Source organism: Tursiops truncatus (assembly GCF_011762595.2).
Source record: "Tursiops truncatus isolate mTurTru1 chromosome Y unlocalized genomic scaffold, mTurTru1.mat.Y SUPER_Y_unloc_1, whole genome shotgun sequence".
NCBI lineage: Eukaryota > Metazoa > Chordata > Mammalia > Artiodactyla > Delphinidae > Tursiops > Tursiops truncatus.
This window is the reverse complement of record NW_022983136.1, coordinates 201948-221055: the sequence shown is the minus strand read 5'-3', so window position 1 is coordinate 221055 and position 19108 is coordinate 201948. Positions and strand designations below refer to the sequence as shown.

General features: G+C 33.3%; 1 protein-coding gene across 1 annotated transcript; it reads right to left on the bottom strand.

Moving 5' to 3' along the window:
- Positions 1-1147: 1147 nt before the first annotated feature.
- On the bottom strand, positions 1148-18005 carry LOC117310593 (uncharacterized). The gene is made up of 7 exons (XM_073799778.1): positions 17998-18005; positions 17246-17292; positions 15306-15389; positions 13406-13509; positions 12299-12349; positions 6397-6488; positions 1148-4272 (listed from the first exon to the last, which is right to left on the bottom strand). The coding sequence occupies exons 1-7, from the start codon at positions 18003-18005 to the stop codon at positions 4170-4172; spliced, it is 489 nt and encodes a 162-aa protein (XP_073655879.1). The 3' UTR covers positions 1148-4169.
- Between the last annotated feature and the right edge of the window lie 1103 nt (positions 18006-19108).

Genomic DNA, 19108 nt, shown 5'->3' with positions numbered 1-19108 from the left:
TTCACAACACTGGATTTGGAAATGATTTCTTGGGTATGACACCAACAGCACAGGTGGCAAAAACAGACAAATCATGCTTCATGAATATTTTAAAATTTGTGCATTAGAAAACATTATTAACAGAATAAGAGTGTAATCCACAGAAAGGAAGAAAACATTTGGAAATCATATATCTGATAAGAGGTTAATATCCAGAATATACAGAGAACTCCTAAAACTTAGCAATGAAAAACAACCCAATTCAAAAAGAAGCAAAGGAACTCCATAGACATTTCCAAGAAGATACACACATGGTCAATAAGGATATGAAAAGATGCTCACCATCACTAATCATTAAGGAAATACAAATCAAAACTATAATGATACCACCTCACACATATTAGCATGACTAATATACTTATTAAAAAAGACACACACCACACGGTACTCACACCAAAAATCAGCAAGCATTGGGGAAGATGTGGAGACATTGGAAACTTTGTGCACTGTTGGTGGGAATTCAAAATGGTACAGCCCATGTGAAAAACAGAGTGGTTCCTCAAAAAAATTAAAAACAAAATTACTGTTAAGTTCCAGCAACTCATTTTGGTTATATATCCAAAAGAATTGAAAACAGAGCTTCAAAGATACCTATCTGTATACCCATGTTAATGGTAGTATTATTCACAACAGCTAAAATGTGGACAAGCTATGCGTCCTTTGATGAACGAACAGATAAGCAAAATGTGGCGTTTACGTAGAATGGAATATTATAGACCCTTAAAAAGAAATTCTCACATATACTATTACATGGATTAAAACTTGAGGATATCATTTTACCTGCATGATGCATTTGGAGTATACAGAATCACAGATAGAACTCTAATGGTGGTTGCTAGGGGGTTGGGTTGGGAGGGGAGAATGGTATCACTGATGAGTACAGAGTTTCAGTTTTACAAGATGGAAAGTGTTAAGGGTGGTGGTGATAGCTGCTCAACAATGTGGATATATTTGATACCCCTGGACTGTATATTTTTAAATAGTGATGATGGTAAAAATTTTATGTGCATTTTACCACAATAATAAAAAAGAAAAAAGAACTTCATTGTTATTTTATGTCAACCAAAACCTAATGCTGAATGTGATTAAAACATGTATAAAATACAAATAAAAGTATCAACAATGTGTTTTATTCAAAACATGTGTTTACTCATTTGTGAATACTGACAGCATATAACTAATGAAGGAACACTTACTCAACATAGCTAGGATTAAGTTAAACCAATCACAAGTTTTGTAAGCAAGTATATTTTTAGTTATGATACCAAGATATGGCAAGAAAATCAATGGTCATTCCTTAATAAAATACAAGACTGTCCACAATGCAGTTTATAGGTTCCTTAAGGCTCAAAGAAACGATAGCCAACTAATTATATGTTGCCAGCCTTCTTACACAAAAGCTTATGCATTTATTAACCACCTTAATAACACAACATATTTATACTGTATATACATATGTCCTATAAGTAGAATAAACAATGCATGAAAATGCAACCCTACCAAATTTACTATACAAAAAGTTAATCAGTACCCCATCACTATAGTCAGCTGTTCCTTGGTATCTCCTGAAGATTCCAGGATTCCCCCCAGTTGTCAGAATCTAAGAACATAAAATCCCTTACATAAAGTGGCATAGAATCTCTAGATTACTTACAATACATAATACAATGTAAATACTATGCAGTTGTAAATAGAATAATAATAGTGTGTATACAGTTGCCAGTATGTGGCAAATTCAAGCTTTGCTTTTTGGAACTTTCTGGAATTATTTTAATATTTTAGATCCACAGTTCAATTCATGGATGCAGAACCCACAAATATGTAGGACTGACTAAAAAGGTTACTTTTCTTGGCTTTCAAACATTTTGATTTCCTTTCGAGACACAGTTTATGTGACTGTATTGTGGTTATCAAAGAATGTAACAAGTTTTTCTTCCTTTCATTCGTTATTTGAAATATTATCAAAACAACAAATCTATAAAATTTCTAATAATGTGTATCAAAATAATTCCATGGGAAAATGCACATAAGCTACATCTTCGATCCAACTCAAGATGAAACACTATGCTGCACTGGTACTAAATAGCAAGAAAAAAGTATGTTACCAGTATCTTACTTCATTCAGACTGCTGTAACAAAATAGTACAGATTGGGTGGTTTAAAAACAACAGAAATTTCTCACAATTCTGGACATTGGAAGTATAGGATCAGGGTGCTGGTATGGTTAGAGTTCTGGTGAAGGTTCTCCTTTGATCTGCACACTGCTGAGTTCTTGCTCTGTCTTCTCATGGCAGAAGAACCCTAGGAGGTTCCCTTCATAAAAGCAGTGACCACATTTGTAAGAGTTCCTCCTTGGTGCCTGATGACCTCCTAAAGGCCCCACTTGCCAATATCATCGTCTTTAGGGGTTGGGATTTCAACATACAAATTTTCAAAGGACATAATCAGACTACAACAACTAGCAAACACAAACTGGGAGTAGAGTAAATCTTGGGACAAACCATATTTATTTGAGGAAGTCAAGAGAAAAGCTTTTTAAGTAGGTTCTCTACCTACAATGAACTGTATCACATATGCAGATTCTGATATTTTTGGCAAAATGTTGAAGATATGTAAACTTAATATACCTTTATGTACAAAAGACTAGTTGACTGCCCATGAAGACAACCACTAAGTCACCTTCTCAAGCTTGTTTCTTAAGATTATTAAAAACTAGTCCTTAGTCTCAAACACATTCATCACCTAGGTAAGTGTTCAGGAACTCACAGATTAAGAACCACAAACCACATCTGTGAAACTTCTCTTCTTCTTAGATTTAATTATGTACATATTCTGGCCTCAGATTTTGAACCTAGAGTTTTCACACTTGGGAAGTAAAATTAGAGCAAAGTGAGATGAAACCATATGAAGGTTTATTTTATCCCCCTTAGTTATATTTATATTACTGAAACCAGGTAAAGGCGTATTCCCTGTATATTAATTTTCACTGCTGAAAAATTCTCAGACAAAAATATGTTTCACAAATTACCTGATGAATCTTTTCTTACTAAAGTTGTATAAAATTTAACTGAGGCTGTTTAACTAGCCTTGCCCTTAATTTCATCTTACTATAGTTGATAACTTCAAAACAAAACGTTAAAAAAGGTTATGATCTAAACTCCTAGTAAAATATAAACACAAAAAAATTGGAACGCACATAAAAATACACCAGTAACACAAAGTAAGGCCAAGATATACTCAATGCAACATTTTATTGTATTTCTTAGCTATGGTTCCTTCCTTTCCCTTATCTCAGCTAAGGGATAGTTTAAGAAAGACTTAGCTTATAGAATTTTTTATGAAATTAGATTTTCATTTATACATTGTAATTTAATTTTTCATAAAACTCAAAACTATGGGTTACAATGTATGACTTTTGACAATGAAAAAACATACACAATCTACTTTGTATAGTAAAGAATAATCTACTTATTTTACCATTAAAAGTTGTCTTACTTGAGTAAAAACACTGTCAACAAATACATCAAAACTTTCAACGTTAAGAAAATTGAGTATTACCTAGAATAGAGTTTTTTCAACTACTAATCTTACAAATTCAAAATTACTGCTCAAACCTGTATTCTAAAAACTGCATTTTGGAAATCCTTTTATTATGATGGTGGCAACATAAAATGATGAAAACAATACACAAGTTACCAAAATTAGTATATAAAAATACACATGGCTACATATATCTGAAAATAGCCCCTTTTCTTGACTTCAAATGCAGATTTCTGCTTTCCTTAAATTTTATCAAAAATCTCAGGAGACCATCTAGGTAACTGGAACATACAGAAAGACTCTGTAAACAGACTAGTTGGAACTAGGGCTTATCACAGTCTACAATAATAAGGCAATTTATTCAAAACATCCATTAACTGGAAGTAAAGTAATCACAGTGGGGAAGGCATCTCTCTTCTTCTTTCTTTCTTCCCACTGTTTTAACAGCAGATATTGTGATCTTCTACCCCTAAGTTCCATCACATTAAAAGAACAAAGTGTTAACATTTTACTTAATATAATTCAGTTTCATCAGTTTTTTATACAAATATAATAAATACTTTAAAACAATGAAAATAAATCAGTGTGCCTTAAACTACATTCATGCTGAATGAAGTTTTATTCTTCTTAACAGGTGATGACCAAAATTCAAACTGTAGAACAATCCTCAGAAACTTTGAGTTCACTTTAGATCTGTTAAGTGAAAAGAACATCAGATCAATGGAAAAAATAATTCTTACAATACTGCATATAGGACCCCCTTAGACTATCTGGAAAATAAATCCTTGAACAAAAATTCTGTATACCAACCAGATTTTTTCTCAATTCCTGTCTGTTGTCAGTAAATCTCTCCGAGAACATTCGATGTTATGCAGCCTATTCTTAATAAAGTTTAGCATCTCATTCTTTCCTTTCATGCTAGTGATCAGAGACTTTTTGTTTTGGAACTGGGAACAGACATGGGGAAGTATAATTCCCTTAAGAATGACAGAAGTGTGGTACTAAACCAAATTCTTCTCTGAGTCAACTTAATCGTAGGAGTGAAACAAGTAAATCACCTGGCAAAATGACTCTGGAAAAAGTAGGACTGAGAGGTAATAAACATAAACCTAACCAAAGTATTCAAAATAACACAAATTCTTTTAATCACCATTGTCTTTAGTTTCTTTCCCAACAAGGCTGCTTAGATACAGTACCAAAGAAAGTGTTGGCATAGATCCAGAAATGTGTTTTCTTTTTCTTCTGAGAGAAGACTTAATTCTGTGGCTGGGTATTCAAGCATTCACTCTGGTTATATTCCTAGCCTTCAACTCCGGCTCAGTTGTCAAAACGTTCAAGTCTCTGTTAATATACTACACAACTGTTGCATTTTACATTCTTGCCACAGAAAATAATTGTCAGTTCTACTGTAAAAGTATTAATTGAGCCACAAAAACTCTCTGACAAAACTAACAAAATGTTAGTTAAATAGAGAGAACAGCATTTCTAAGAAATCTGTTGTCAGCATTAGAGACCACCTATGCTACAAAGATGTCATTAAACAGAATTTATTCTATTACTGGATTTTTTCTTCTTATATGATCAGTTTATAGAACTTCCGATTTGTAACTCTGATTCATAAAACTGGGACTTCAATTTTCGAAAACACAGCTAACTGATTTTTTTTTCAGCCACAATTTAGCAGACTTGAGATGCTCATTTTAGCATTTACATAATTTATAATCACAAACAGATAACAGACAATGACAAAAGCCTCATAAATAAATAATGCAAACTGAAACAGTTACGTCAAAATTTTGGACCTTCTGATAGGAAAAGTATAATGTAAAAAATATTTAAAAACATTAGAACAATATTTTTCTAATCATTTTTCATTTTCTATTTCTGGATAATTGTTCACTTCAATTTAAAATTCAAATTCTCTGTCTGAAAATGCTCTTAATAAAGATGTTGGTGATTGAAAGATTGTGAATCTTTTCTTCTTGAAAAACTTGGCTAATTGTGCTGCACAATCTTTGTCAGGAACAAATACTCTAGGTATTCTAAAATCTCACCTTCGTATCCAATAAAACACTAATATTTTTGGACTTTTTGTTTCTAAACTACACTTTTAATACAGAGTTACAAAAAAAAAAAATGGCCTAATAAGCTTGACTGGAGGTAAGCTTGATGGTGGTAAGCCATACCACCATCCCAATTACTTAACATGCAATTTCAAGAAAATCAGGGCGAATTTCACGTAAATATAGTAACAGGAGAACAGTTAGGCATTTAACACTCTTACTCTCACTGTTTTATTACTAAGAAAAACAACCTTTTTCCACAAACTCCAAATGAAGAGTTTGGCCAACAGTGATATATGACAAATAAAATCATGTAACCTCTAAATACATAGGCAACACGCCTCCGTTTTAAGGCTTTGGAGAATATTGCAAGTTCAACGCTTCAGCAAGTTGGCTTAAACATGATTTTCTTCTTTTAACATATTTGGGAGATGGCATATTTTTTAAAGCTGTCTGCTAAACTTAATAGCTATCACTGTAGACATTCTTATCCAGTAAGCTATCATTATGGAGTACCCACTGTCAAAGCTAACTGATCGTTTCAAAGAAAGAAGAGTTTCAAGAATTACAAGGTTTCTCAAAGTTTAAAAAGTCTGACTAGAGGGTTTCTGAATACTAATGAATATTCAAATTTATGGATAAGTCTCAAAATATATTCAATTTAAGTGTTCAACATTCTGAGATTAAAAGTAAACATCTGATTACCTTCATAAACAAAACAATCAAAAAACCACAAGGTTCATCCACTACTTACATCATCAATGTCTTCATCATCATCTCCAATGTCATCAAACTGGATTTCGTCATCATCTCCAGCACCAAAGGTATCTGTTTCATTAATTTTTGCTAAAAACACAGTAACAATATACTCATATATATAAAATCAAGATGTTACTAGGTGGATTGCCTACTAAAAGAAATAATACTGAAACAGTAAAGAATACTAAAACACTGAACTATACAACAAGACTCTTATAAGTAGTCTTCAATTCAACCATTTCATTTGAAGAAAAATCTTCCTACAAACAACTCATCACACAACGCAAATTCACACTGAAACCTCCAGAAGTTTACTGCAAAGTCATTACAATGAAGAGTATATGCACTATAATTTTATTTTGTTCAAAAAGATATAGGTAAGGCAGGCTGGCTCTAATTACACTAACTTAGTAGCTATTATATTTCTGAAGTATGCTTCAAAAAGGGCTTGTACACGTTAACAACTTACCCTTGGCATCTATAAACTTCTAAGAACATCCACTTCACCAACCATTGGATAACTAACCAAATGAGTGTTAACCACTGGATAGACTTAGCAAATCAGTCAGAAAAACATTCAAATCATGCTTATTCCTAAGCAACAAAAGTAACAAAGTATTGATCTGATTTCCAGATATCTTATTATTTCTTAAAAGGCCAATAATTTCATCAGAAGTTTCATGCTTATTCAAAAATCTCATAATTTTATAATAAAATGCAATGGAGTAAAGTAAATCAAATAAAATAGCTTCCAAGTTAAAAATGTGAGCTTATTATATTGCCTCTTTTATGTTACTAGAAATTTACTTTAATCTTTTCAAGTTTAAGAATGCAATACTTTTTCCTTTAAGAAATAAAAGGAGTATCTGTTAAAAACACACACACTCCACAAAACTCTCTGGGATAGTACTATGCTAAGTGAAACTGAACATTGTTTTCTATAAAAATCAATACAAGTACCATAACTGTTGCCCTCATTTAGCTGAAGACAGATCATCTCTTAAGAACTGTTTAAAACACTGTAACTAATGTATACTTTTAATAGATATTATATACAAGTCCAGAGTTTATAAACTTTTACACTCCCCACCAAAAGAACATTTATTAGGAAGAGAATTCAATTTATTACTAAATTATTAATATTTTGAAGGATATACATACTTAAAGCTAATTTAATCACATATGTAAAAAATATGTAAAAGAGATAATTCTGTCAAAACTGCTTCACCTAAACACTAACGAGCTAATATTACTGTAAGACAGGGAAATGTAATAACTTTAACATTAATTACCATGTTCTGGAAGCTCGCCATAAGCCTTCAGACTTCTAGCTTCATCTGCATTGTACTTTAAAATTACATCAGCTTTGTTATCCTTGGAGAATAACAAGTAACCAACAAAACCGGTTATGCCAAAATATCATCAGTTGTCTCATAAATTACTTTCTAATTAAACACACTAAGAGAAAACTCACTGTTCCATTACAAATTCTCTGTTTTTCTTCACCTTCCCTCTATCTTCTTTAAAAAAAAACCTTGTCAAGAAGTTTGCATTCAAATAATGAATAGCCTAGAAGAATTACTTATAGAATTCACTTTAATAAAATAAAGAGAAAAAAGGAAAAAAAAGGGGAGCGGGGAGGAAAGAAAAAGAGAAAAAGATGCAATGTGGTCCTTGGCCACGCTATAATTCAAACTGCAAGTGGTATTATTACCCAAGAAAATCAATAAGCCTTTCTATAAACAGTGGTTCTTAGGGTACCTTACCTATTAGAATTGTTTGTGGAACTTTAAAAAGATAACCGTATCTCCTGAAAATTAACAGACCTGAGGTAAAGTCCAAAAATCTGTATTTAAAAAGCTCTTTTGGGTGTTTCTGAGGCAAATATCCCTCAGAACTACTGCCCTAAAATGTTCACGTTTCTCCATTTTAAAGAATCTGAGTCATTTACGGAAGAAAAAATGAGTTTGAATGCTGACAATTAACCTAGAAAAGACCTCAAGAAAGGCAACTGAAATCATCACAGTGATGCAACTGCAATGTAATATAAACCAACACTTCTCAAACTGTAATGTGCACACAAAACACACAGGGATTGTGTTAAAATTCTCATACTGACTCAGTAGATATAAGATCGGCCTAATAACCTGTTACCTTGCTTCCAGATGGTGGTGATGCTGCTATTATTTTTGGATTACTTTGAATAGCAAGGATATGTAATTATTCGCAAAAGATTAAGAATCAGAAGAGCTGTTCGTAGCTACCACATTAATGTTAGAATAGGAATCCCTTAAGAATTGTGGTTTCACTGTTCACAAAACAGAATTAAACTGGGAATTAATAACTGTTCTCTCCACTTTGGGGGTTTATATAAAGTTAAACCAAGAAAATGGACATGAAAATGATGTATTTTTATGGACAAATTAACAAGTTTTTATTGTAGAATATTAAAAAAGAAAAGACTATCAATGTATGATCCAGTTCATAAAAATAGATACATGAAGCAAATTCAGTAAAGTTTCAGGTTATAAAGTCAACACAAAAATCAGTTATGTCTGTATAAACTAGTAATGAACTATCTAAAAAAGAAATCAAGAAAACCTCATTTATAGCATCGATTTATAGCATCGAACACAAATACTCAGAAATAAATTCAACCAAGGAGGTAAAAGATGTATACACTGACAACTATAAGATACTGATGAAAGAAACTGAAGACACAAACGGAAATGTATCCCACATTCTTGAACTGAAATAATTAATACTACTAAAGTGTCCATATTACCCAAAGTAATTTACAGATTCAACGTAATTCCTATAAAAATTTCAGTGGCATTTTTTTTCACAGACAGATAAAGTTATATGGAACCACAAACACTCCAAATCGCCAAAGCAGTCTTGAGAAAGTACAAAGCTGGAGGCATCACACTTCCTGATTTCAAAATACAGTTGTCAAAACAGTAAGGCACTGGCATTAAAAGAGTCCTGTTGACTAATGGAAGAGAATTGAGAACCAAGCAATAAAATTTTGCAAAAATGGTCAACTAATTCTTAACAAGGGAACCAAGACAATACAGTGTAGAAAAGACACTCTTCAATAAATAGGATTGGGAAAACTGAATACTTACATGAAATTGACCCCTTTCTTACACCAAAAACTGCCTGAAATTAACCTGAAATAGATCAAAGACTTAAACACAAGCCCTGAAGCCATAAAACTACTGAAAGAGAACAATGAAAGGGTACTTGATATTTATCTTGGCAACTGTTTTATGGATATGACACCAAAGGCATAAGCAACAAAAGCAAAAAACCCACAAGTGGAACTACATCACTCTAAAAAGCTTTTGCACAGCAGAGGAAATTATCAACAAAATTAAAAGACAACCTACTAGATACGAGAAAATATTTGCAAATGATATGACCAAAAAGGGATTAATATCCAACATATATAAATCCTGCCATTTGCAACAACATGGATGAACCTGGAGGGCAGTTAGCTAAGAGAAATAAAAAATAAGTCAGACAAAGAAAGACAAATACTGTATGATCTCACTCATATGTGGAATCTGGGCTGTGCATAAACTCATCAAGGATCTGGAAAGGTCCTAATCTCCCAGTTCTGAGTGACCCTGAAATTCTGCACAAGCATGAAATTAAGAATAAGAGAGTATTACTGCCTGGATGAGTGTTAGAAGGTATGCTCCAACATGCACAGATTCCATATGCAAAAGCTGGGAGGCTTACTGGTTTTAATGAAATCTCACACATGGGCTGTTTGCTAAGATAAACAAGCATTCAGTGACCACACACAAGAAAAAGATACAGACCATACAGAATGTGTTTCAGAAAAATCCCTCAACAAACAACAGGATAAACAAACCCTGCAAGAAGAAATCTAATTTCCAGTCTTGCCATGTTATATTTGCATTTTCTAGTTTTCAACAAAAAAATTATCAGACAGAAAGAAATAAGAAAGGGTGGTCGCACACAAGAAAAGAAGTCATTACTAACTGTTGCTGAGAAAACCCAGAAGTTTTACTTAACAAAGACTTTACATCGGTTACTATAAATATATTTAAAGAACTAAAAGAAACCATGTCAAAAAAACTTTGTCAGAATATTTCACTAAATAGAGAAAATCAAGAGATACGGATTATTTTAAAAAATAAAAATTATGGCAATGAGAAGTATATTAATTGACCTCAAAATGCCGCTTTCAATCACAAACAGATCATGTAAAAAATCAACAAGGAAGAAGACTGAAACTTTACAAACCAGTTAGACCCAACCGATTATCTATGAAAAACTTGACCTGATAATAGAGACAGCAATCATTTCACTCACAACAAATTAAACACAGATGATGGGTGCGATAGAAATCAGATGAATTTCAGACTCACAATGCATATATAGTCTGAAGGCTGACATCATAGAGGGCAACTATCATGTTCTTTTCTAAGTGTTCATCTCAAATTTATAACATACACTTAAAAAATAGTTTGTACAGTAACTACTGAGTGCATGTCTTATCCTTCTACTATACAACTGTAAAAACCCTTTTGGAGATTGGAAGGTTTGACTTATTCAGCTGCATCATCTAGAATAGTGGTTTACCAAACTTGGACTTGAGACCTCTAAATTTTAAAATAAAATAGTAATTGGGACGCCGCCATAAAATTACTAAATTTTTGTTTTGATGAGTAAGAACATAATAAAAACCACCATCATATACTACTGTTCTTATTTCACAAAAGGTAATTTTAAAAAATATATTTAACAAGCAAAATGGAGGGGAGTTCCCCAGTGGTGCAGTGGTTAGTACTCAGCACTTTCACTACAGTAGCATGGGTACAATCCATTAAGAGCCTCAAGCTGCAGCACAGCCAAGAAAAAAAAAAAAAAAAAGGAAAGGAAAATGGATAATTTAGCTATGTGAAAAACACCATACAAAACGTGCATATCTTCTCATTTCACTACAGAACAGTGAACAAATCAGCCTGCACCAATAAATATTTCACTGACTGACATTTGGGAACCATAACCCCTGAATATCTAGCACAATGCCTAGAATACAACTGAACATTAAATGAATGAGGACACGGGACTTCCCTGGTGGTGCAGCGGCTAAGACTCTGTGCTCCCAATGCAGGTGGCCAGGTTCGATCCCTGGTTAGGGAACTAGATCCCACATGGCACAACTAAGAGGTCGCGTGCCACAACTAAAAAAAGATCCTGCATGCCACAACGGAGATCCCCCACGTGGCAACAAAGATCCCACCTGCCACAACTAAGACCCGACGCAGCCAAATAAAATATAAATAAATATTAAAAAATAATAATAATAACAGGGGCTTCCCTGGTGGCACAGTGGTTGAGAGTCCGCCTGCCAGGGCAGGAGACACAGGTTCACGCCCCGCTCCGGGAAGATCCCATATGCCGCAGAGCAGTTAGGCCCGTGAGCCATGGCCGCTTAGTCTGCGCGTCCAGATCCTGTGTTCCGCAATGGGAGAGGCCACAACAGTGAGAGGCCCACGTACCGCAAAAACAAAAAAAAATAGTAATAATAATAAAATAAATGAATGAGGACAGAATGATGGTCTATGGTATTTATCCAAAATTATAAGAGAATACTTACTGCACATGATATTTAAAATAAAAACAGTACTAACCAGTTTTCCCACAAAACACATGTATCATTTAATCAGTCATGGGAACTATCCCAAACAAGGTATATCCTATAGTCTTGAATACAACTGGACCTTAATAAATTTTGACGACAGAATGGTGAGAAGTCATAATTGGCTAGGACTGCTTAAATATGCTTTTATTGCATCTTCTAAATATTAACAACTTACTAAATACAAGGGCACTACAAATTTAAATGTGATTGTTACCTGATAGTCTCGAAGACCAACCAATATAATGTCTGAGGTATTTATCCAAACCTATAAAATAAAATTTATTGTATATTATATTCAAAATAAAAACAAGTTATAGTGTGCAATGTTAAACCATTCTTCCTACAAAAAATATGTACTATTCACCCAGTGTGGAAAACGTATTTACTAGGAAATAGGGAAAAACTATAGAATATAGTATACTGTGGGTGTGTGTGTGTACACATGCGTGTGTGAGACAGACTCCAGTTATAGTTACAGTATATTAAGAAAAAGCTATAGTATACAGTTTGTGTCAAATTTTCTATTTTAGGATGTTAAAAATACATAATTATTTTATTTCAATTACCTGAGAGTTTAAAAATTACAAAAACATCATTATTTGTCAGGTAAATGAAAGACCTTTAATCACAAATCACTCCTGAGATATTTAGTTATTTAACATATATGAAAATCAGTCACCTACACAAATACAGCCACCCAGTCACCAATCTACATAAATACAGGACCAAATCCCACCATTAATTGGAAAAGAACGACTTAACAGACCAAATATATTTTTTAAATAAAAAAATTAGCGTTGAAGGAACTTTTAAACAATGTGATCAATAAACCCGCCTGAACTACTAAAAACTATGATCTAACATATTCCAAATTTTCCTAATATCATGTACAGCTGTTTCCCCCAAACCAAAATCTTAACCAAGGAACACATACTATATTTAATTAGCAATTACTTTAGTCTCCTTTAATCTTAAAACAATTCTCCAGCTTTTGTTGTTTCTTTCATGGCATAACATTTAAGAGTCTACATCATTTGTTTTATAGACTGAATCTGTCTAATTGTTTCCTCAATAGTATACATTTCTGGCATAAATCCAACATAGGTGAAGCAAATAATTCTTTGTAAATATAATCCTCTATTATGAAAGTTATCACGGATCTTCTGTAATTTTATGTATTTAGATTGCCATATAAATCACTATTTTTGAAGTCTTTGGGAACTCACAAAAATGAGTCGCTTGGCCCATATATTATCTAAAGCAGAGCCAAGTTTTTAAAAGGTAAATTTTGTATTGAAGTAAAATAAACCTCCATACCTACCTTTTTCCTCAATTTTCCTCTTATATGACATAACCTCTTCACACCATCAAAACACATTGCTTCCAATCTTCCATTTCCCAACATTTTGATTACCTGAGCATATTCTTAGGGAGGAAAAAAAACAAAAGAAAAAACTGTAAAATACTGTTTAATTTTTCTTAAAATGTTAACAATTGATATTAAGTTGGTAACTTCACTTTTACTGCTAACTTTGGATCAAACCGTAATTTTTTTAAAAAGAAAGGCTTGTTCAGTGAAAATTTTAAGTATTCTACCACGTGAGAGCTATCTGAAAGAGACATATAATAATCTTATCCAAGAAAATGAGACCACACTTCATCTGTTGAACCATTTCTATAGCCTTTTCCAGCTATGCTTATATACTTTACCCTCTTATTTTTAGAGCAAATAAAAACCTACAGAAGTTGAAAACACTGATATAAGCATTAGCCAGTATGGAGCAATCTCTTCTAGATTTAAATGACAAAAGCAGGCATGGGAGTAAGGAGAAAGAAACAGGTAATTAATATAAAACCTTCACACTACTAAATTTCTTCTAAGGACTAACATCACAGAGACCCTGGACTATTTATAATTACACTGAGAGGTAAATGAGATCTACACTGTGGGGCTGATAAGTTGAGTCCCTTTCACCACAGGCCAATGAACCTAGCTTTACTGCTCAGCTCTTCTTCAACATGGGAGAAAATGAGAGAGAAAAGAATTTAAAAATTGGCCCTGAAAACAAACTTCTAATGTAAGGAGACACTGTGAAGGCTAAGTAACTGATTATCTTTAGCCAGACAACATGTTTTCATATAATTAATAAAGATGCTGATTTTCTAGTGGCTTGCAGTATGGCATGAATAAGTACACAGTTTTTTAATAAAGTGCTGGAAATTACTAAAACAAACGGAGAAATGTGAATGTAGATTATACACTAGGTCAGCAATATTCAGTAGAATTTTTCCATTGAGGGAAAATTATATATCTGAATTAAACAATATGTTCATTGATAGCTCAAAATTTAATTTCAATTCATTTCAATAGCCACACATGGCTAGTGGCTACCATAAAAAACAGTACTTACTAAATAACAGTATAATCTTAAGGTTAAATTTCTAGTGACCATTCTACTGTAGCTATGCAGGAGAAAGCCCTTGTTCTTAGGAGACACACGCTGAAGGACTTAGCGCTAAAGTCTGTAACTGTATATAACTATATCTGCTAATAAGAAAGTTAAAAAGGTTAGTAAAAATTTTCATGTACATATACAAAGAGAAAATAAATACACAAAGAAAACTTTAAAAACTAGTGAATCTAGATAAAGAATAGATGGGAGTTTGGTGTACTCATATTCCAACTTTTCTGTAGGCTTAACTTTTCTTTTAAAAGGAAAAAGCTGCTTCAGTCAATTTAGTTTACTCATTTTTAATTTTAGTCTGCACTTACTTAAAAAGTCAGTCAACAATTATCAGTTGTTTTATTAAATTTTATGATCGTGTGCTAGCAGCAGTGGAGTAGTGAGGGTCTGATAGTCTTGGATGTATTTGTCATACTCTACTAAATAATGTATAACATTACCCACTATTACACTAGAGTAGGAAATTTTCAGTGTTGGCAGCCACCCTTACTCTGCTCTAAACCCTGAAATTCACTCTCACTTATATAATGCTTTTCCACATAGAACAAAGAAAACTATGTTTACAGAAATGCCACCAATTAATCCTCTATCAGAAATAGTATACAATGGGTTATTCAATAGACAAATTCTGAAGAAGTGTGGGGTACTATAAATGAATAAAAGCAACTCTTCTGGATTGTGACTAAGATCCATTTTAGGTTAAAGACTGGAATTCATATTATCAAAAAAAGACATTAATAACTTCAAAATTCTTACCTTGTCCATCTTCTTTAAACACTAATTCTCTTTTTTCAGATTCATTCTCATTCTTACCCCTGCGCCTGTTTTTACCTCCTTTACCTAATTGATTTAAAAAGTGAATAAAAAATTAAGTGTAATTATCTATATAATATCTTACAAACTAAACTTGAAACAAGCTAAAATAAGACTTTAAACTTTATAAAAACAGAAAAGTAAAAAAAAATATTTAAAGAGCAGTACGATATTAACAGAACTCTAAGTAAGATTTTTAAAATTTAACCTAATTTGGTTACCCAATAATTACAATTTGTCAAAGGTTTTCTTTTAAATCCCTTACCAGATAAACATATTATCAAGCACATATCTTACTTTGACATTTAGATTTGGATTTTTCTGATATAAAACTACTTATACGGAAGTAGAGAGAACAAAAATCCCATTAACAGGGATAACTATTAACATTTTATTGTCCATGCTTTCAAATTAAAGTTGTATTCCGTATAGTCTCTTCTACAACTTATTTTAATCCCACTCAATAATTTGTTTTGCATGACTTTTCATGTCAATTGAACAATAGAATAAGATGAACATTTTAACAGAGTAAACTTAATTCTTTATTTTGGTTACTTCTAATATTTTACTGTAATTTAGTAAGGCTGAGTTGAGATTATCCTACAAACAAGTGCCTTAGGATAAATTTATAGAAGTAGAATTTCCAGGATAAAGGTTATGTATCCACCTCCTTAGACTTCTGATAAGTATATTCACTTATACTACCATCAGCAAAGAACTATTATCTAGCCCTCTGCTACAACCATATCATGCTAAAGATTTAAAATCATACTTAGCTGTACTTTTGAATTTTTACTTTCACTAAAATTTAATGTAGTCTACTATAACATTATTTCCTTGTGAAACTTCCTACTACATAATCAAGGAATTAGGCTACTTCTTCATAGCATTTTATTCCCATTCCAAAACCTATGCAAGAGCACCCATTTCCAATAGATGGGAGAAAGGCTGTGACAGATAGTAATAAGGGACCCATGGGAAGTGTTTGAAACAAAAATCCCAAACAGAATTTAAAATGTGCACCTGGCACTGTAAAAACTGACATCTATCTTCTTGAATGCACCCTCTACCTGCTGGGGCAGCCTCACATTGCTGTGCTATACTAAAAGGTAGGTGGTCTTCACAATTCCCTGACGTATCTGGATTCACTATCCTATACATTAAGGACACATCATTCAAGAGGGAAAAAAGTGTTTATTTCAAGATATAAAACATGCCAGAACTTCAAAATACACTGGAAGCTCTGTTAGGACAAGGGTAATACCTGCTTTGCTTACTTAGTTATATATCACAGTTTGCCAGTTTTTCACATAAACCAAGAGTAGTTCCTATATTTCTAAATGAATGAAAATTTAAAAATCTTATGTCCTTAGTTTGGCATAATGCTTCAATAAAATGTAGATTTCCTGGAAGTATTAAAAAAAAAAAAAACCCTGGTGGTGCAGTGGTTAAGAATCCGCCTGCCAGTGCAGGGTTCACGGGTTCGATCCCTGATCCAGGAATATCCCACGTGCCGCAGAGCAACTAAGCTGTGCACCACAACTAACTACTCAGCCTGTGCTCTAGAGCCTGCGAGCCACAACACTGAGCCCACACACCACAACTACTGAAGCCCGCGGGCTCTAGGGCCTGCGGGCTGCAACTACTGAGCCTGCATGCTCCAACTACCGAATCCATGCGCCTAGAGCCCATGCTCTGCAACGAGAAGCCACCACAGTGAGAAGACTGCGCACCACAATGAAGAGCAGCCCCCACTCACTGCAACTAGAGAAAGCCCGCGCGCAGCCACGAAGACCCAACGCCGTCAGAAATAAGATATAATAAAATAAATTTTTTTAAAAAAAAGAAAAAAGTGATGTCTTTAAAGGGTAGGAGCATCTTACCCCAAATGTTCTTCTTAAGTGGGTCAGAGGATGTGTTGTTTTTTTTTCTGATTTAAGAATGGATTTCTAAGATTTCTAAAGAAAACAAGCCACATGAGTAAAGCAAAAGTTATTCAACATATGGTCCAAAGTAATTTTATATTCTTACTTGGGTAACCTTCACTGACACTATGTTCACAGGGTTTTTGAATTTTCAAATGAAGAAAAAATATCTATAGAGTTTTATTTCTACATTACTAAACTTCACCTCAAAAATTCAGGAGTCCTAACAACAGGTTTCAACTAAGTAACCTAGAAAATAACAGATTGGTTTTACATACACAGATTGAAATATCAAATTCAGGATGATTATCTCCAGAAAGAGAGGAAGAAAGGAGATTTCAGAGAGGTACACAGATGTCTTTAACTGAAGGTATGTTGTAATTCTTAAATTCAGAAGTATAATTTCCCGGAGTTTAGTCTATATTAACCATACCTTAAAAACCCCTTATTTTACTATCAAGTAATAAAATCCATTTAAAATTGTCTTTTGAAAGAACTGAGAATACAACAATGTATTGTATTCAATACAGATACTGAATATTTCAATATCAATATTGATACTGAAAGATAGTTCATCTTTCTTTCTAAAACTAAGTTCAGGCAAATTTCACAGATCTCTTCCTTAAATCAGATGTTGTAAATCAACTCTAATTAAAATTTCTAATAAAAAATAAGATGTGATTTGCAGATATTCTCTGATGTGATCTTACTTAGGCATCAGTTAGTTTAAAAGTCCTACAGAAGGAGGGAACTTACTATCTAAGTTCCTAAGGATGGAGAAAAGCATAGGAAGACAACATTAACAAAAATTTATTAGACATACAATAAGTGCCAAGTTGTAGTAATCCAAGATTCATAAAACAGGTATTATTCCCTTTAGAATATACAATCTAGTGAGGGAGGCTGAAACTTCATTACTAGAAATACGGGTGGAAACAAGATATTTTTTGAAATGTACTGTTATTTGTGAGATAATCATGAATTATATACATAAGGAAAACACTGGTATAAGCCTTATCTAATTTACCGAACATATGGTTAGAAAGACAACCCTACTGTTGCACTGAATAATTAGCAGGAAAACACTTGCTAGAAAAACAATCTGTGAGCTGGTTTGTGGGCCACAGAGAGCAGTGAACTCAACAGGGCAAGCAAAGAGCTGTGACCAAGTATCGCAAGGCAAAGTAAGTGGTGACAGCTACAAAGAGAAAATGAAGTAGAATCCGTGCAGCAAGCGGTTAAGTAGAAAGGAGACACAGTAGATATGAGTGTCAAGAATGAATAATGAAGGGACATTTCTTGTAGACTGTGAAATGTGGTGCTATGCTGCCTTCTTTGCCCTTATAGTTTCCTAGGAGACGCTGTAGAGATTAAAAATGACAGAACTCAGGTCTCTAGAAAGGAAAACTTCTTTAAGGAGTGACGGTCCGACTGCTCTGCTTTACTTAGGTTAGGACTCCCATTTTGGAAGTTCCAAGCAACGTTATTGTCGAATGTGATAATTCGTGAACGGTTTGCCTCAGAATAACGATGGGTAGAAATATTTACTACCAGAATCTATGCTATGAGAAAAGAAGGCTGAAAACTTTTGTAAATGTATAACATACCTTGTAAACAAGAATGTTCAAGTTTGTGACGGAAGGAGGAAAGTAAACAGGCAGAGCTGAACCTAAATACGTCACAAGCTTTCACCTAGTGTTTACACAGAAGCAATGTCTTCACCAACAGTCCACAAAGAGAATATGTACGAAGATTTAACGGTCACAAAAGCAAGAATCACTGGTTAAAAAGTGGTCCTGGTCAGTCCTGGGAAGGGCCCAA

Bases quoted from the DNA above. Each gene is read 5' to 3' on its own strand.
- LOC117310593 (XM_073799778.1), bottom strand. The intron at 13,510-15,305 runs GTAAGAATTTTG...TTCCTCCCTAAG, and splicing joins GTTTAAAGAAGATGGACAAG to AATATGCTCAGGTAATCAAA. The intron at 12,350-13,405 runs GTAGGTATGGAG...TTTATTTTATAG, and splicing joins GAGGAAAATTGAGGAAAAAG to GTTTGGATAAATACCTCAGA.